This window comes from Microsporum canis, genomic scaffold, assembly GCF_000151145.1.
Source record: "Microsporum canis CBS 113480 supercont1.7 genomic scaffold, whole genome shotgun sequence".
In the NCBI taxonomy this organism is placed as follows: Eukaryota; Fungi; Ascomycota; class Eurotiomycetes; order Onygenales; family Arthrodermataceae; genus Microsporum; species Microsporum canis.
In genome coordinates this window covers 634280-653310 of record NW_003299163.1, presented here as the reverse complement: position 1 = coordinate 653310, position 19031 = coordinate 634280, and the positions used below count along the sequence as shown (strand labels likewise).

The 19031-nt window shown below is 48.3% G+C and overlaps 8 protein-coding genes across 8 annotated transcripts; 6 read left to right on the top strand and 2 right to left on the bottom strand.

The window, feature by feature from the left end:
• Positions 1-90: 90 nt before the first annotated feature.
• MCYG_07422 (short chain dehydrogenase/reductase family protein) lies at positions 91-1205 on the top strand (the record flags this gene model as incomplete). The annotated part of the gene is made up of 5 exons (XM_002843593.1): positions 91-279; positions 330-413; positions 483-698; positions 811-1085; positions 1112-1205. 5 exons carry the CDS (start codon positions 91-93, stop codon positions 1203-1205), a joined length of 858 nt encoding a protein of 285 aa, XP_002843639.1.
• A 118-nt stretch (positions 1206-1323) lies between these two features.
• MCYG_07421 (deoxyribodipyrimidine photo-lyase) lies at positions 1324-3432 on the bottom strand (the record flags this gene model as incomplete). The annotated part of the gene is made up of 4 exons (XM_002843592.1): positions 1324-1421; positions 1610-2145; positions 2207-2225; positions 2310-3432. The coding sequence occupies 4 exons, from the start codon at positions 3430-3432 to the stop codon at positions 1324-1326; spliced, it is 1776 nt and encodes a 591-aa protein (XP_002843638.1).
• A 432-nt stretch (positions 3433-3864) lies between these two features.
• Positions 3865-5173, top strand: MCYG_07420 (conserved hypothetical protein; the record flags this gene model as incomplete). Its single annotated transcript, XM_002843591.1, has 4 exons — positions 3865-4177; positions 4227-4543; positions 4599-5051; positions 5099-5173. The coding sequence occupies 4 exons, from the start codon at positions 3865-3867 to the stop codon at positions 5171-5173; spliced, it is 1158 nt and encodes a 385-aa protein (XP_002843637.1).
• Positions 5174-5330: 157 nt separating this feature from the next.
• On the bottom strand, positions 5331-5955 carry MCYG_07419 (conserved hypothetical protein; the record flags this gene model as incomplete). Its single annotated transcript, XM_002843590.1, has 3 exons — positions 5331-5385; positions 5569-5765; positions 5824-5955. The coding sequence occupies 3 exons, from the start codon at positions 5953-5955 to the stop codon at positions 5331-5333; spliced, it is 384 nt and encodes a 127-aa protein (XP_002843636.1).
• A 1291-nt stretch (positions 5956-7246) lies between these two features.
• Positions 7247-8437, top strand: MCYG_07418 (l-allo-threonine aldolase; the record flags this gene model as incomplete). The annotated part of the gene is made up of 1 exon (XM_002843589.1): positions 7247-8437. One exon carries the CDS (start codon positions 7247-7249, stop codon positions 8435-8437), a length of 1191 nt encoding a protein of 396 aa, XP_002843635.1.
• Positions 8438-9504: 1067 nt separating this feature from the next.
• MCYG_07417 (conserved hypothetical protein) lies at positions 9505-12032 on the top strand (the record flags this gene model as incomplete). Its single annotated transcript, XM_002843588.1, has 2 exons — positions 9505-11640; positions 12021-12032. The coding sequence occupies 2 exons, from the start codon at positions 9505-9507 to the stop codon at positions 12030-12032; spliced, it is 2148 nt and encodes a 715-aa protein (XP_002843634.1).
• A 1768-nt stretch (positions 12033-13800) lies between these two features.
• Positions 13801-14796, top strand: MCYG_07416 (conserved hypothetical protein; the record flags this gene model as incomplete). The annotated part of the gene is made up of 1 exon (XM_002843587.1): positions 13801-14796. The coding sequence occupies one exon, from the start codon at positions 13801-13803 to the stop codon at positions 14794-14796; it is 996 nt and encodes a 331-aa protein (XP_002843633.1).
• A 943-nt stretch (positions 14797-15739) lies between these two features.
• Positions 15740-17911, top strand: MCYG_07415 (metalloprotease MEP1; the record flags this gene model as incomplete). Its single annotated transcript, XM_002843586.1, has 5 exons — positions 15740-16093; positions 16138-16550; positions 16619-17169; positions 17226-17601; positions 17725-17911. The coding sequence occupies 5 exons, from the start codon at positions 15740-15742 to the stop codon at positions 17909-17911; spliced, it is 1881 nt and encodes a 626-aa protein (XP_002843632.1).
• Positions 17912-19031: the final 1120 nt, after the last annotated feature.

Genomic DNA, 19031 nt, shown 5'->3' with positions numbered 1-19031 from the left:
TTGCAGCAACTGCGGAACGCGGCCAACTGTCGATGTGTAAGAAGGGCTCCAGGATGCTTTCAATATAGCGTTTTTGGTGGCTCGTCTGGCATGCAATCTCAAAAACATTGGATAATAATCAGAAAGTTGGAGTATTTGGTCTCACGTTGCCAGAATATTGAGAGTAAGAAGAAGCTGGATAAACAAATGAACACTGTAGCAAAAGCTGGGAACGTCCTCTATTTAAGTGGGTTGTTTTCTGTGGATATACATGTCTCACACTGCTCAACCACAGGGCCTATGGCTCCAATCTAAGGTGGTAGGGATGCCCCTGCAGATGACATGCTCACCACGTGACTCAGGGGTTGACCACACGCAGATATGCAGAGGCATACAGCAGGTTGACACCACCACCAACAGGAGTCATATTAAAAGCATGGCATAACAACATCTTCCAAGTATCTTCCTAGGGGTTAACCCAGTGAAAGTATGGCATTAAATAGAGAGGGGAAATTTATACCGTCTTGGATGTTAGCAAAAAACTGTTACCCCAAAACAATAAATTACTCTATTTTCCGAAAAAACAGCCATATAACACTGATTCTACAACTCCTTCAAAATGCCTCAATACAAAAAGGGCCAGGATGTGCGCTACAAGCCTGTGGGCAGTACGTATAGAGAAGATATTCTCATCTGCTAAGAGAGATATACCGATAACAGTGCACAGGCCACTGGAAAGACGACCACTATCTATGAGGAGAATATCTTGGGATCTGTCTAATAGTATGAAATGTGTATTATATACTGATGATGGTAGCGTTAGTATTAAAGCGGATATATAATTCTGAAGATGTCGGAAGCCCCTTAAAGGAGCTAGAAACTCACGAGCCGAATGGAATTAACATCTTTATCAACAATGCTGTGGTAGCCTTAGAGGCGGGGAAGAAAAGCCATGAATCATCTGTTGACTACTATTCTTCTGAGTCCGCACGCTCGTGGCTTGAGGGAGACGGAAGAGATGTTTGGCAACAAACATTAATCTCAAACTTGACCCCTCATTATTTCCTTACTGCAAGGCTTATTCCTGCCCTGGACATTCGTCTTCCGTCATAGACATCTCCAGCATTTCTAGAACAACTAAAACACATTCATCCGGCCAGTATGCCTCTACAGTAAGTAAGGCAGCATTCGGCCTTACCCACTCCGTATCTGGGTCAATTGCATAGAACCAGGCCTGTTACCAAGTGAGATAACCACTGGGGTCCCGATGAGGATTAAGACAAAACTTGAAGGAGTAGGCCAAAAGTTTCCCGCATGTATAGCCCTTCTTTTCTGCGGTAACTTCTAGGAATCTCCAAAGGATGAAGCAAGTGTGTAGGTCGAACTGGCCAGGAGGGCAATATTGAAGCTGTCACTGCCGGTCTGTATGGGAATAACGCGTACTGCATAGGTAAGCGATGCCAACAATGTTAAAAGTATCGCTAAGGGTTGCTGACACCAAGGTATAAAGTTCAGTGGCTTTCGGGCCGGACCGAGGGTAAACCTTAATCTTGACATGTGAGGTCTTGTTCTTTGGTCCTAGATAGGGTCAAGGTGGACATAAACCAGGGAGTAATAGAACTTTAGCCACCATGTGAGGCCTTCTTGTACCTTTCCAACGCTTTGCTCCTACTCTCTGAGTGATTCACAATCGGTCTTGGGTATCCATTCTTCTCTGCTGTTTCCCTAGCACCCCGCCCGTAAGGGTCGTGTATCGCTGAACCCTCTATATTTCGCAGCTCAGGCACCCAGTGGCGAATATAATCGCCGTTTGGGTCAAATCTCTCACTTTGGCGTAACGGATTAAATATGCGAAAATATGGTTGGGGGTCTACCCCTGTGCTCGAGCCGAACCCCCAGCCACCATGATTTGACGCAAAGTCTCCATCGATCAAATGTTTCATAAAGAATTGTTCTCCAAGCCGCCAATCAATAAGCAGGTCCTTGGATAAGAATGAGGATACTATCATTCGCGTACGGTTGTGCATCCAGGCACTGTGCTTGAGCTGACGCATTGCGGCATCGACAATGGGAAAGCCAGTCTTGCCTTCACACCATGCATTGAACTGGGCTAAGTCATACTCCCATTCTAGATTTGTGAATTCCGGGTTTAAACACTTATTCATGCTGTTTGTGAGAATTATTAGTGCCATTCATACAGTAAAGAGAAACATCTGAGGTTACTTACCAGATATATGGCCAATGAACTAACACGTGTTTATAAAAGTCTCTCCAGGCAACTTCACTAATCCACGTCGAATAGCCTGTATTTTTTCGGGCGAGCTCATTACCGTTTGCCTCCTGCGCCATGCAAATTGCGGCTCGGGCACTCAAGGAGCCACAACTGAAGTACGGGCTTAAGACGGAGGTGGTCTGGCTCGACATGAAGTCCCTATTTTCGTGATATTGGTTCCCTCTCTTCGCTAAGAATTCTTTAAGTCGCCGATCTGCTTCATGCTCACCTGCGGGGTACATTTCCCTAAAACGCTGACTCTCCGAATCAGATAGTTGCATATATGTTGGGGCTTCTGGGACTTGACTATGAAATAGCTCTTCGAAATGTTTCCGTGCATCGCCCGCATTGCGGGTCGGCGCATCAACCAGCTCCAAATTTTCTGGATGTTCCATAAGAAAGGCCACCCAGGACCGATACCACGGGGTATATACAGCGTATTGTTTGCCCTGCTGCGTAGACAAATCACCCGGAGCAACAACACAGGTGTCATCCTCCGTATCAAATATAATGCCCTGTCTGGCGCATAACCGAACGATCTTCGCCTCACGACGCAGCTCGTCCACCTCGTACTCTAGATTGGTAAAAATTTGGTTTGCACCCCACTGCTTACACAACTCAACTATGCGTTTGGGAATGTCTTTTCTCTTTTCTTGGGTCTCCATATATAACGGGATATCCTGCTTTTCCAAGTCTGATTTCAGGATTGCGAGTGTTCGTAGGATGAGGTCGACTCGGGGCCGGCTGCATAAGTGTGCGGTCAAGTCTTCTGGTGAGAATATGTAAATGCAGATGAGCGGAATGTCATAGTTTCGAGCAAGGCTGTACGCTTTATGCAGTGAGCGATTGTCTTGAAGGCGAAGATCTGATTTAAACCAATGCACCACGGCCTTGCCTGGTTGGACGTTCTTGCATTGCCCAGCAGTCTCCCTGTGCGCCCGCTGCAATGTTTCAATAGGCCGCTCCAGTATCCCTTCGTTGTAAGCGTAGCAGCGTTCATTGTTCATTTCAGGAGGGTAGAAGTCACGTAAGACGATTCCAAAGTCCTCTGCCTGCTGTGCGTTGGGGTGTGGTCGTCTCAGGTCTGGCTGTGAACGCGACGACGTCCAGGAAGACCCGCTCTGCCGGCGTGTTCCATCTGGGAGAGGCGAGTCAGACGCTTTACGTTTCTTCACGGGCATGCTGTGAGAATATCGAGATGTCAATGGTAGTATTCGTGGTGGTTGTGCTGTTAACATCTCGTGTTGTTTGTGGTCTTTCTCAGTGACGTCACTGACGCGTCTATTCCTTCACATAAATCGGTTTCACTGCTTCGTAGCCAACAAGCGACCAATAGTGAATGAAAAGAAAGCAGCCATCAAGGCAAGGAAATAAAAGGAGTCGAGCTGGGTCCTTCAAGATACTCCCTGGTGTCGCACATAAGTTTTGCACAGGGTAACTCGTCTCTCTGCCGCCTCAGGCTGCGGACTTGTCTTTTTGGCCAAAGGGCAGAATATTTGACAATACTCTCATGGGCATTTACTGGACCCTTTGTTGGAAGCAAGATATGAACCGAGATAAACCACACCCCCTTGAATATATCAACGTTCAGTGCCAGTCCTAATACCCCCCTGATGAACATAAAGAATGTGGAATCGATGCCCTGGACTGCTGGTCAGCGCTCTCACGCCGGAGAGCGATTCTACAGCATCATCGAATACTTTGGCAACAGCATCAACTCCAGCGACAAATATAAACCTAACTTGCTTATACGCTATACCTACGAATATTCACGGTCTGAACTGTCCCAGGATATATTCTTACGTTACTTCTTCCGGTATTTAGAGCGAGACATTGACAGTAATGAAGCCATCGAGTATGATGAAAATTTGCTAGATGATGTGAAGGAATTTGCGGACTCGCTGCTGGATAATTTTTACTTTCCCTGTCGGTCCCCTTGCTCCCGTCTTACTCTGCATTGCTAACCCTTGTACAGTGAAATCAACCGGCAGAAAGACTCCGCAGCCTTTTCCTGCGAACCTCTCAGCGATCAAAAGTTTACAGGGGCCACACGAATTTATCGGCACACCAGAGCGAGTATCACATCTTCGGGCTCAATGTCTCGCCCGAGATCATTATCGTTGTGTGGTTTCGCGATCATTTGACGTCAATGAGGCATTCAAGCGTTTATCCAAGGACAAGAAGGCTCTAGATGATGAGGGGATTCTGCTTAAAGGACAGCCCACTGATGTCTTAGAGGTGGCCCACATAATTCCGCATTCACTAACTCAAGCAGATACGAATTCTCAGCTAGTGAGTCTGTTTCAAACCTAATCTACATATCCATACCCTTGGCTAATGTATATAGCCTGAGCCTAAAAAAACTGCACTTGCGATTTTAAATATGTTTGACTATGATGTGGGCCATCTCATTAATGGTACTGATATCGATCGGCCGCCGAATGTTTTAAGCCTCACTCCTAAATGTCGTACTGCTTTTGGAAACTTCGATATCTACCTGGAGGCCGTTGCTGATCAGGAACATACTTATCGCATCAAAACTTTCTCCCCAACCCAAGAAATGCTATATGGACTTCCGGTGACCCGCAAGCTCTTCCTCAGCGAAAACTACACGGTTGAACCCCCTTCGCCCCGGCTCCTTGCTTTGCACAGTGCCATTGCCCACGTACTTCATTTATCCGGAGCTGGAGAGTACATCGACAAAATCCTCGGGGATTTTGAAGATACTGGCGTCCGAGGGAATGGAACCACGGAACTGGGCCGCCTGTTGAAGTGGAGGATCGCTGGTTGGCTACATAGTGTAGTTGCTTATTAGATTTAGCATCGGTTTCTAAGTAATGTTTACAGGGCACATCGTGTTCGCAAGACAGACTCAAGGGTATTCTAGCTATTGTTTCTAGAACTATCGCGGCAGAGGGGTAGTCATTTGTGGGCTTGTTAGATACCCTAGAGTTCCATGTCCTGGTCTATAAAACCGTGGGAATGGTGACTACTTCTCGCCCACCGACAAGCACGGTTATATATTTTATAGTTGAGAAAGAAGGTAAACCCAAGTTTCTTTCTATAGTTGATGCTATAACTACCACGCAGAAACACTATCTGTTGTATAGAGAAACAAATGCCGAGCACCCTTGCTGGAGCTCCCCAAAGGTCTTCACCAACTTTAGCACGAAGTTTTGGATGTTAGATCCCTTTGATGGACTCCATATATGGCGGCATCTGGTCAGAAAAGAGCTCTACCTCGGGCTTATATGCCTCAAGTCTTGGAATTTGTTAAGTTCCGGGTCTCCTCAAATCAAGGAAGGCTGGACACTTACCCGTTCTCCAATAAAGAGGTCCTAACTATGATTATGTCCCCATTGCGAAGCATAGGGATCGTCCAAAGGGTGCATCCGCAACGAGTGCAGAAGCGTTTGTGTTTCTCATTTCCACTGGACGTGTTCTTGATAGTCCAGTTGCCAATCATATCCTCACCAGAGAGCACTTTAACCTGCTCTTTTTTGAAGACTGCTGTCTGTTTAACAAGTATTAATATGGCCGTAGGATACACTACTATCTGGTCAATTACTTACGATTTGAAAAGCACCACCAGCATTCAGTTTACAATCGCCACAATAACAAGCGTACACCTTCTCAGGCTCATCTTTTACCTCGAAATCCACGCCCTTGCACATGCAGGTACCATGCCGTGTGAGGTTCGCCATTTTCTTCCTTTTCGCCGCAGGATTGGGGTGGGTTGAAATTTTTCGAAATACGTAGGTACTTCTCAGCGGCGATAGAAGTACCTTTCACTTAGGAATCAAACGCCATATATAACTATGCATACTATGCGGGGTATCTTATTAATTATGAACCCCCTGTTACGCCTTGTAGGATTTCGTTGCTCCGCAATGTCAACAAGCTCGGCGCTTAACTCGGTAACTGACTAGTTATGACAAGCTCTGACACTCCAAACTTTGCACCTACTAAAGTTGGCCGATACATACGACCATAGGGAGTGGAAAACGGAGCTTTCCGTATATTAGCATGGCAGAAATAGTTGATAAGCCAAAAGAGCTTTGGCACTCGAATTGCTAGGGCGGTTCCATCAGGTATTGCTCTGGTAAAGATGTTTGATATCCCTCGAGCCCCGACGAGCCAATATTTCCTTCTGACTTTGTACTATATCGATGCCATAGTACTAGGTGCAATTGTTCTAATGAACTACCGATAGATATCGGAAGCTCACATCATCTCGGCAGAGTTCTGTTGGCAAGGATACTAGGTCTTCGGCCTCTATGCCAGCTTTCTCTTACATAATAACTAGTGAATCACGGGAGGCAGAAAGGGTAGCTAGTATTCTTTCGGTGGGAGGGAGATGATTGCTTCCTCTATGATGTGGGGTGCGCTGCGGCAGGATAAGCATAGAAGCCGTTCCACAGGTTGAACAGGGAGCAAGATCCAATAGACGGTACAGTGAGAATTCGGACGTGTTGGCCGGCATGAGCGCCAATAAACATTTAACAAGGATTCCGCAGAAGACCCAATAGACGGTTTAGTAGGGACTTCGATATGTTGGCCGGCATGAGCGTATTTAATAGTAGTCATATATCCCCAGCAATTAGTATGATATGGGATCTAAGATGCGAACGGCGATTTAACGGGCATTTAACCAGGGGGAAGAGGGGATTATACAGGGCCTCAATGTGATCAGACGGTAACTTAGGAAATTCAGCCCTTGCAATGTACCTGTACTTCTATACTCCTTGGTCTGTACCTTGAAAACTAGACAGTGAGTGCAGCAGCTTCTAATTGCCTAAAGCATTTACAATCAAACATTGAGCATAAACGTTGGGTGCCCTACACTATAAATCCCTTCTCGTTTCCTAGTATCTCCTCCATCTTTGACTTACAAGCATATTTCATGTCTACCCCATCCCGCTACGGCTACACATAAGTTAGAACACGGCCTCAAGCAGCAAGACCAGCAGTATCCAGGTCCGACCACTAGTAGCGATGGACATGCCAGTCAACGATACAAAGGAGCGCCAACAGCCCCCTCGTCCCACAGTTTCCGTGGGCCTCGAAGCTAAGGCCGGTCAACATGAGTTCAGGATTACGGATGCTCAGCGTGAAGCTATCTTTGCATGTGATCTAGCATGGTCACATAGCGATGAATCGTCCAACGACTTCCGGTCAGATTCTTACACGAAGCCTACGTTGCGGATGTTAGAAGCTATCATCTCGACGAGTCTCGGGGATGGTGACACTGATGAGGACCCAGCGACTCACGCCTTACAGGATTATATTGCTGGCCTGGTAGGCCATGAAGCCTCTCTTCTCGTGGCCTCGGGAACTATGGGCAATCAGGTGGCCCATCAAGCGGCTCTCCCTGTCCCACCCTATTCGATCCTTGCCGACCACCGAGCTCACTTCCATACCTTTGAGTCCGGTGGCGCATCTCTTCTTTGCGGCGCATTGATTAGACAGGCCGTTCCATCCAATGGCCACCACCTCACCTTGGCTGACATTAAGCGGGAAAGCACGCTGGGGGAAACAGTGTACGAGGTCCCAACTAGGGTCATCAGCCTTGAGAACACGCTGCGTGGTACCATCATGCCGCTCTCCGATGTTCGCGCTATTTCCCAGTGGGCGCGCTCGCAGAGTCCGCCGATTCATATGCATTTAGACGGTACCCGCCTTTGGGAGGCTGTTGCCGCTGGGGCATTTACCCTATCCGAGATTGGGCCCTGTTTCGATAGCATCCAGTTATGCTTTACCAAGGGAATTGGAGCACCTCTTGGCAGCATTGTAACCGGGAGTTCTGTTTATATCAAGCGCGCAAAGTGGTGTCGCAAATTCCTAGGGGGTGGAATGCGCGCCACCGGGCTGATTGCTGCACCCGCAAGAGCGGCTGTCGACGATGTTTTCTTTGGCGGAAAGGTGAAAGCAGCCCAGGATCAGGCTAAATACGCGTCAGACTTTTGGGAACAGCTTGGAGGAAAGCTTTCAATGCCAACAGAGACAAACATTGTCTGGCTTGATCTTGAGGGATCTGGCCTAAAGTATGAAGATTTCTATCCAGTTGCTCTCAAGTTTAACCTCAAGTTTCGAGACCTGCAGCTTGGACGTCTTGTTTTCCACTATCAGATTTCTGACAGTGCATTAGCGAGGCTTTGCGATTTTTTTAAGGCTGTTCTGCAGTAAGCATGTTTAATGAACTAAACACCAACTTTTCTATGTTTTCTGTTTTAGTGATGAATAGCCGAGTATTCCCTTTGTGCAAATATGTGTGCAATAACATTGGCATAGAGGTCATTAAGAATTAGGTGATTTGGGATTAGTAGCAAAATCTTCCTCGCGGGTTCAAGCACTATTTGTGGCGAGCTATAGTACCATAGTTTGGAGGCTGCTTGTTAGGGAGCCCTGTGTGTAAACGGTACGTAATAAGAGCTTCCCCAAAGTCTTGCAAATTCGCTCCTATGAAGATTATGTCAATATAAGTAGTTGTCAGGCTGGAGCAAAGGTAACAAACGTGGGCTGGGATTGCATTTTGAAATCTTAGGCCCAACACAGTATAGGCTAGGTAGATAAATTAAACACCCCTAGACTTCTTTATTATAATATATCCTGCCCTAGTTGGGTATTGAGAATGAGAGCTGCAGTCCAAAACTTTTGGAATAGGTATTGTTGTATGAGTCTGGACTATAGTGTTTTAGATATCAGCCTCTCACGAAAGAGTGTAACATGTACTTCTTACCGAACTCTAGTACAGCAGCCCAAGATGCGGCTGAAGGCATTGGTAGTCTCGTATGTGGATAGGAAATTTTGGTAATAATAAGATCGTTACCTTGTCAACGTCGAATCATCAACAAGGAAATATCCGTTATTCTGAAAATCTTTGTGGCTGATAGATTTGCCTAGTTATCGAAGTCAGGTTGGATATAATAACGGTTAGGTAGTATAACGCACTTCGACAAGTAACAGGAACAGCCTTGATATCAATCATGGTGATCTCGACATCGAGTAATAATCAACTTCAGTACGTGGAGTAGCAGAGCAGATGACATAATCCAACAGTCCTTTGTCAGATGTTAGTCATCCGCCCGCTACGCCTCTCTATGGTTGCCTGATAACTTCACGTCAAATACAACCAGCCTCTCCGCCGCCAACCAGCGCGGGCTCGCCTTTTTGGCCAAATGGCAGCTTGATATTTACCTACCATTATATCCAGCCCTCCAACTGGTGAGGACCCGGGGACCTCTTGGCCCATAATGTCTTCAGAACCAAGTGTTGAGGAGCTCCAGCGGCGGCTAAAAGAAGCAGAGGACAGGGTGGAACGGGCGGAGAGGAGAGCTGAGCAAGCAGAGGGCAGAGCTCAAGAGCTCAAAAGCAGGACTGACCAGACAACCTTCGAGGCCTTTCTCCAGTCATGCCACAAACATATCGCGGTGCCGCTCAGCATCCAGCCGGACCAGTCCAAAACCACAAAGGGTTCGATCACGGCCCCTACTGGCCGCTGTTGTCCCACTATACTCCGCCAATGGACGGATTTTCCCCTTCAGCGCGATGACCTCTTCGACAAGGTATCCTCTCTCTTCCATCCGAGCGAGGCGCCTTCGCCAGAAGTATTCCTATCCGTCGAGGGGACGAGAGCTGTCGGTAAAGTTGTTTCCCGTCGACTGCTAGGTAGTGAGCTCGATCTCATGATCTATGAACGATGCGCTGTTGAAGAGCATGTCACGTCTATAGTGCAGGAATTGTTGAATCTTGATACCAGCACTCACCTCCCATTTCTAGGGTCGGGAATATCGTTTGAGAACCATGCCAACACCCTCACGGAGGAGGAGGAGGAGTCAGAGCAGCAGAATCATAAGGGCTGGAAACCTCGTTCCGATCAACTGTGTGTGTTCCGAAAAGATGAAGAGATTGAGACGCTACTTTTCGTGATAGAATATAAGGCTGGCCATAAACTTCTACCTGGAAATGTACGAACCGGGCTGCAACCATCAAACTTCTGGGAAGAGGTTGTGCAGGCCCACGAAATCCCCGTTGACAAGGAGGAGAAACTTATATATAACGCACAGCAGATCAGCGGTGCTGCCATCACACAAGCATTTGATTACATGATCAGAGAAGGGGTCGAGTATGGGTATTTGACGACCGGTGAAGTATTTATTTTTCTTCGTATCAAGGAAGATGACCCGACTACGCTATATTACCACCTTGCCGAACCTATTCGAGATGCTGAAGCTCAGAATGGCAAGCCTTTTTCGCCTTCTAGCACTGCCATATTTTCGGTTCTTACGCTATGCCTCCTTGCCTTGAGGTCGGCGAAAAGGGACCAAGAGTGGCGGTCTCGTGCAATTTCCAATCTTCACACGTGGGCTGTCGATGTAGAGTACATCTTGGCGAAAATGCCGGTTAAAGAGAGATACCGAGCACCATCTGACTCAAGTTATACCCCATCAAGTCCGCCTTCTAGCCCCGTTCAACAGGAGCAATCTCGACAATCACGGCGACTGCAAGGACGCTGTGCGGACCACGACGACACGACCAACAATCCGCCCTCGGATAGTTCTGAAGGGGAAGATCCCAGCAAACGTAACGCACTATTCCCCGGGGGGAAAAGATTTGCAGTGGTTATATCTCCACCGCGAGAGCCTCCGGCAAAGCGACTGCAATCACAGGAGGAGCGCCGCCGCAACCGCGAGCCTGACCGTAAATACTGTACACAAAAGTGCCTTGCCGGCTTGGCTACTAGGGGTATTTTAGATCAAGCGTGCCCCAATGTTGCTCTTCACCAAAGGATGAGCCTGGACGGCAGCCATCCAATATCAAAAGCGGCCGTCGCCGAACTGCTTGAGGCCCAGTTGAACAAAGACCGAGATAATGGTTGCAGGCCTTTGAAATTTTCTGGCGCGCGGGGAATTCTGTTTAAGATGACTCTGGCTCAATATGGCTATACTTTCGTTGGGAAAGGAACAATCAAAGGACTGGTCCGTCATCTCCAGCACGAGGCTAAGGTGTATGACTATCTCAACAAGCTTCAAGGAAGTTCGATTCCAGTCTGCTTAGGGGCCGTAAACCTAAGAGAACCATTCATCACAGACGGTTTGGACTTGATCGTCCATTACCTCCTCCTCTCCTGGGCTGGAGATAGCTTAGATTTCTCGCAGGATTGCAACTTTTACGAGGAGTCAAGAAGGCTCGAAAAGGAAGTGGGTCGATATGGCGTTGTCCATGGGGATATTCGTCCTTCCAACATCACCTGGAATTCAGAGCTATCCCGGCCAATGCTCATCGATTTTGACAAAGCATGCCTGGTGCGGAAGAGGCCATTGACTGGCACATGGTCGAATGGTACCCACAGCCGTACTATAAAGCAGAAGCGGCGAAAAGTTTTTAACGTTTGTTAATCTTAGAAGGATCCTTTATTGTTTCTTATACAAGTCTAGAGCTTTAGTGTCCGACATCCCTTATGTAAGGGTCCAGCCCGGGACCTTGGGTTCCTGACACTCTACAGCTTACCTCTACTAACACCTCCAGCATTATTAGAACCCCCTTATGATACCATTATATCCTGTCAACCCATAGTATTAAAGGGCTCTAGCAAGCTCAGCCAGCCAGAGAACCCCCCTTTTCCGTAGCAATAACAAAGGCTCCAAGCAAGGCTAATCTTTTTTTTTTCTAGAATAGGTTGTAGCATAGCAAACGAACATAACTATGTCTATGCTGCTGATAGATTTGCTAGCACTTAATTATCAATTATTAACTAAATTTGCTACAGAGTAGATTGTAACTAACGGTTAATAGTCTCCAGACTGTATATTTGTCCCTTCTAGCAAGAACTGCAGCATTTTAAGGAGTCACTCTACACCTACTGATGCTATAGGGGATCGGCTATATATTGAGTAGAAATCATGACTTGTCTCCAACTGATAAGCAAATATATGATATTTCCCTTGCATATATGCATGAGGTGTCTTGATGTGATCTCGGCTAGCCCCATGGTATGCACTGCACGGTTCTAGCCAAGTCCTTTGGGGAACATATCCGCTTCCGTTGGCTCTTTGCACCTTGTCTACGGCAGTGACAAGCTACAGGCCATCTTTAAATAGGGTTAAAGGCATTCTTCCGCGCTGTCTTTCGAGGCTATGGACATCATGCAGGCCGGGAGAAGACCGAGTCGGGATACTTCCCCGAACCTCTTTTCTGTTCAGCACGCGGACCTCGTATGATATCAGTCAATCTGTTTGTCATGCCATCTCGTCTATTGGATCCTCTGTTTCTGGGCATATTTCTTTTCCTCCAAGATGCTATTTGAACAACGCGGAGTGCAAGCGGGGAGATTTGATATATCGATGTTACGCCCGTGGCTATCCTAATATCGCTGCTTCTTGACCCTGAAGGCTTGTTATTTTGAGCTCCCCCGCAATAGTACATGGATAGGTAGAGTGATAACGTGGGGTTCTGCTTGGTAGATGATGCTTGACAGTTGAGTGTTGGCCCTTGGACCGAAGACTGCTTCTCAGCCACCCCAGCCTTCATTTCGACCCCAGGTCCTGCAATAATTACGGACGTGTCTCGCATGAAATATGCAGTGAAAAAAATGCCTCCAAGTCGATAAGATTGCTCATTTATAGCCTTGTTTCTGCTGTGATGGGGCCCATATGGCGGGTTGGTCATGTAAATCAACTTTGATACATCCTATCTTTCTCGGGATGGCAGTCCTTCTCGGCTTGTGAAAGAGGCTCTCGGGTTTGTTTCCATTGACATTCTTAAATTAGAATAAGAATCCTTTCGGTGATATTGCAAGGTCACCTTGCAGGCATTTGTGTGCCCGGTATTGCAGGGCTGCCTTTGTACTGACAGCCACTAACTCGTCACCAAACCAGGCAAACGAAGGTAGCTCAGGGTTTCCATCAGGCACGATTGGACTGATATTCCCACCTGAATGCCCTCTGTGCGTATTAAGCAATCCCCAGGCGTTGTTCGAGGGAAGTTTCATCTTCAGGGGTCGCGCTTGGCTGCCATCCTTGCGGGCGCCAACTTGCACACCAACCAACAGCTGAGCAGAGGCCAAAAGGGAACGAAGACGATCTCCTTCTTCTACCGAGTTTGAAGTGTTCCTCCACGCGCCTTGTCTGATTCTTGCAAGGGTCCCATGTAGACAAGCAGGCCGGCGCCTGCAGGGGTCGTCCGGCGAGCTTTGCCCTGGTCTGACCTGTGGCTAACCACCGTCGTCGACCGGACAGACCGTCAAGGAGGGTTACATTCTGTAGCCTGTCTGTCAATGTCAACTCCATCAATTTTGTCTGTGGAGCTGCACTCTAGAGCGTCTAGAACTTGATAGCGCCGCCGTGGCTGGTGCATCCTCTGGTTGACGTAGCACATCGAAGCCTTCTTTACGTACATCACGGCTCGATATACACGCCAGCTGGTTGGAGCCTTGGGGAGTGGCCGCCATAAAACCTCCCTCAGTGATGAGCCTGAACATCAGGGATGCTGAACACATCTACTACCGTGGGCTTTTACTGAGAAGAGTTGCAAAAGGACGATAACCTACAATGGTCTCGTACAAGGAAATACAAGCATCCAATGCACTCATCAACGATACGACGGCGCCACAAGTCGCCGTCTTCGTTGGCGGGACGTCAGGCATCGGAAAGTACACGATCAAGGCGTTGGTCGCTACGGGTGCAAGCGTCAGAATCTATCTAGTCGGCCGCAAGAGCTCTTATGAGCGTATGCAGACCTTTATCCAGGAGCTGCAGGCCATCAACTCCAAGGCAGAAGTCGTCTGGACCGAAGGTGAGATCGCGCTCCTCGCAGAAACCAAGAGAGTGTGCGATGTCATCAAGAGCAAGGAGTCCCGGCTCGACTTGCTATTCCTCACTGCGGGCTACGCGCCCTTCGGCGGTCGCAAGGAAACCACCGAGGGCATAGAAACCTCCCAGAGCCTAGAATACTACTCACGAATACTTTTTGCACTCCACCTGCTCCCTCTCTTAAACAAAGCAGAGGCCCCCCGAGTCGTCAGCGTTTTGGCTGGTGGGCTGGAGAAAACCAGCATCGACGTGGACGACTTGGACCTCAAGAAGCCTGGTAACTTTGGCAGCGTTAAGGCTCAGATCCAGTACGGAACTATGAACACCATGGGCTGGGAGAAACTCGCTCAAGGAAACCCCAGCGTGACCTTCATCCACTCCTGGCCCGGCTGGGTTAATACAGAAAACGCGAGGAGGGGCTTGGAGCCGAATTCGGTCATGGCCTGGGTTGTCCGGATCATACTCGAGCCTCTCATCAACGTATTCAGTTTTAGTGATGACGAGTCCGGACAGAGACATCTGTTCCAGTGCACGAGTGCAGCCTTTGGCGGCCGTGGTGTTCCATGGCAGGGCAAGCCGGGTATCAATTCATTGGAGAAGCAAGAAGATGGACTGTTCCTCGTCAACTACAAATGTGGCTGCACCCCGAATGCAAAATCTATGACTGTACTTCGAGAGAAGGCGATGGAAAAGGTTTGGGACCATACTCAGGAAGTCCTTCAACCCTATATGTAGCCCTCTCCTATAGGCTCTAATGTGAGTGAGTCCCAATCCGAGAGGGTATATTTATCATATATATCAAGGTATAGGGATCCTAGTTTTGAAGCAACCTCGAATCAGCTGACAGTCTCGACCAGAGGTCCAAATAGGCTTATCTTTGAATTGGAGGATATCTGGGGAGATAATAAGTATGGAGGTTAATATGGAGACATCAAGCCGGAGACATCAGGATATCATTTTTTTCCTTAGCCACACAGCGTCAGCCACTTTCTTGTACCTGAACTCAAGTGTAAGTTTGAAAGTTGCATGAAGTTTGCCGAAATATAAACTTGTTCTACGCGCTGAGCCATCCCTTGTCTGGGGTACAGGCATCAGTCTGCATCTCCAGATCTTGTGCATTGCTAAAAGCCTATGAATACAGTTCTACATTGAAATATAAATAATATCTACAGCAAACAGAATGATAACCCCACGATTTTGGTGTGGAGCTAACTATGATACATACCCTTGCCGTGGCTATCACCGGCTTCATGTCCCGAGATACGACATCAAGGATTCACAATCCTCGTCCTCATCCTTATTCTCGTCTGCCCATGGAATGATCAGCATGAACTATGGTCTTCGAGGTCAACATGGGATATGCTTGGCCGGAAACATGCGGCGCGCTGCCCCATACCATGAAGCCCTTTCCCTAACGCCGTGGAGAGTGAAGGGGACCATATTGCCAGGCTGCTCTAGCATCCTCAAACTACCTCGGATACCATGCGACTCCAGGGACGTGGAGATGATCAAAACATGGGAGATGATCAAGGGAGATCAACATATATAAACTCCATCTGTTTCCCCCTGAGTCTGGACGATACCCAAAGTAAGTGATTTCCTGTCGATAGGGTCATTATTTTTTCTAAAGAGGAGATTTTCAAGTAAATCCCCTTTCTATATTCTCCTTTGATCAGCCATGCACGGCCTCTTGCTTGCCGCCGGGCTTATCAGCCTGCCTCTCCATGTGCTCGCACACCCCCAGCCGTCGAGCACAAGCCTCGCTGGCCGAGCTGTTGACTTGAACGAGTACCGTATTGGCCACCGATCCAGCTACACCAGCAATGATGAGATGATGAAGCAGCCCAGCATTGCCTCTTTCCGCGCTGGCACCTATGTCGAGGTGGCTACCGAGATGGTCAAGCAGACCATGCCAAACATGGAGTTCCGCCTCGTTGACGACCACTACATTGGCCAGTCCGGTATTGGCCATGTTCGCTTCCGTCAGACCATGCACGGCATTGATATCGACAACTCCGACTTCAACGTGAACGTAAGTCTGCTCTTAGTGTATATAATCTGCATCTTGATCTGGAGGCTTATGACAACTTCTACCAGATTGGTCAAGACGGCAAAGTCCTTTCTCATGGAAACTCTTTCTACACCGGGCCGGCTCCCGAATCCAGCCCAGTGCAGAAGCGAGATTTCTCTGACCCAATGCAGGCTCTCCACGGAGTCCGCAAGGCTCTTAACCTCCCAATCAAGGCCGAGGGTGCCACCGTTGAAAACATGAGCGAGCATAAGGTCATGTTCAAGGGTACCTCTGGTGCTCTTTCTGATCCTACTGCCAAACTCTGCTACATGGCTAAGGAAGACGGCTCTTTGGCCTTGACCTGGAGAGTTGAAACCGATATTGGTGACAACTGGCTTCTCTCGTACATGGACGCAAAGGATACCGGAAAGGTCCACAATGTCGTTGACTACGTTGCTCACGCTACCTTCCAGGTCTAGTACGTATATCCCCCTTTTACCCATCCCAATCCGTACATATCTGTAATGAAGCTAACAATGTAACCAGCAAATGGGGCCTTGCCGACCCTACTGAGGGCAACCGCGAAATTCTCACCAACCCCTGGAACCTGCAGACATCCCCCCTGACCTGGCTTGCCGATGGACAGAACAACTTCACTGCCACCCGAGGCAACAACGCCATTGCTCAGTACAACCCAGATGGCGGTAATGACTATGAGAACAACTACCGACCAAGCCCCAAGAACTTGAAGTTTGAGTACCCATACTCAGCAAACATGGACCCACCCAAGACCTACATCGATGCCTCTGTCACCCAGTTATTCTACACCTCCAATGTCTGCCATGACCTGTACTACATGCTCGGCTTCAACGAGAAAGCAGGAAACTTCCAGGTCAACAACCGTGGCCAGGGTGGTAAGGGAAATGACTACGTTATCTTGAACGCTCAGGACGGTTCCGGCACCAACAACGCCAACTTTGCTACTCCCCCAGATGGCCAACCCGGCCGCATGCGTGCCTACATCTGGACCAGAGCCAACCCACCTCGTGATGCTTCCTTCGAGGCTGGTACCATTATCCACGAATATACCCACGGTCGTAAGTATATCGGTTGTATTTGCTCTTCTTTTCCAAGCTAAATTCCGTTACTCTAGTCTCCAACCGTCTCTGCGGTGGCCCTGCCAACTCCCGATGCCTGAATGCCATTGAATCCGGTGGTATGGGAGAAGGATGGGGTGACTTCTACGCAACCGCTGTCCGTCTAAAGCCCAAGGACACCCGCAAGACCAACTACGTTAAGGGAGGATGGGTAAACAACAGCCCCAAGGGTGTTCGAATGTACCCATACTCCACTGATATGAGCGTCAACCCTCTCGTATACACCTCCAACAACCAGCTGAACGAGGTCCATGCCATCGGTACCGTCTGGGCGACTATGCTCTACGAACTCCTCTGGAACCTGATTGATAAGCACGGCAAGAATGACGGCCCAGTCCCCATTTTCAAGAACGGCATTCCAAGCGACGGCAAGTATCTTGCTATGAAGATCGTCATGGACGGCATGGCCATGTATGTTGAGACCTTTCCCCTCCATATTTGCCCCTGGGTTCATCCGCATGTTTCAAGTGACTGAACTGACTTGTTTAATTTTAGCCAACCCTGCAACCCCAACTTCGTTCAGGCCCGTGACGCCATCCTCGACGCCGACAAGAACCTCACCAAGGCATCCAACAAGTGTGAGATCTGGAAGGCATTCGCCAAGCGCGGACTCGGTGTTGGTGCCAAGTTCGATCCAAAGAACCGCATTGGCAGCAACGAGGTTCCAAAGGAGTGCAAGTAGACGAATGCAAGGGAGAGCTGTTTTAAGAAAACTTCGATTCACAAGTGTACATAGTTAGGGAATGAAATGAATTTTACGTCTTCATAATGTCTCCTTCAGTATCATCTTAGGGTCAGATGCATCGAAATTTCTACGTCTCCTTGGCGGAGTCAAGAACGGGACGGAATAATACCTTAGTTCCGGCAATAAACCGGCCATTGGTGGAATTTGGCATGGAAGGCCCTGCCAGCTTCATCAAGCCTGGAATATAAATTCAAGGACCAGAGGGGCATTTCCATTCCGTCTCTTCTAGAAATGAGGGGCTGAAATCGCCTCGTGCTCAGCCTGTATATTAAGATGATAGCAAGGACCGCATATGCCTGGCTCAGTATAAATCCCTCAATAAGTAAATGAATCTCAGAGACATGGCTCCCTAGAACCAAGGGATGGGATACAAGGCAAAAAGAGGTCATCAGAAGCGAAGTATTAGGGTAAAAATTTTTCCCTTGTCAACTTGACATCTGGATTCTGATATACCTGCATCTCGGTCTTAACGGTGCATAACACAAATTGATCCTTCTCCTGTGGAGGCCTCGTTAAAATCCTTTCGCCCACCAATAGTGGCTAGGCGGGTTGCGGGGATGGCGATGAAAAGTGGTTCATGGATGCCAAAGGACAAGTTCATGGTCGATGTAACTTCTTGATACTCCAATAACCGAGGTATCCTTTCCACTGCTTCGAGACCGTTACGAGAGGAAGATCTAGACTTCATAATATGCCATGGTTTGGACTCCTTTATCCCACTCGAGCAGACTGAATATCTATCTCCACCGACCAGACGAGTGGAATATGCAAGACATCCTGCGCCCTAGCATCTTCCCCGCAAACATCAAGCTCGGCGGCCTTTAATATGGGGATGACTCGGTTATATCCTTGACGTTGCTGTCTACGCCCTTGGGCAGTTGACATCGGCCAGCGTAGGCCATCCGGCGTACCAAAGGGGAAAAGAGAAAGACTCGCGCTATCCACCAAGTTAGTTATAGCTAACCTCGACGGGAGAGACGGGTACCTATCCCGTAGCTCGTTGCCTTCATCGCTTCAGCTACAACTAAGCCGTCAACTTGTTCATCTCGACTTTTCT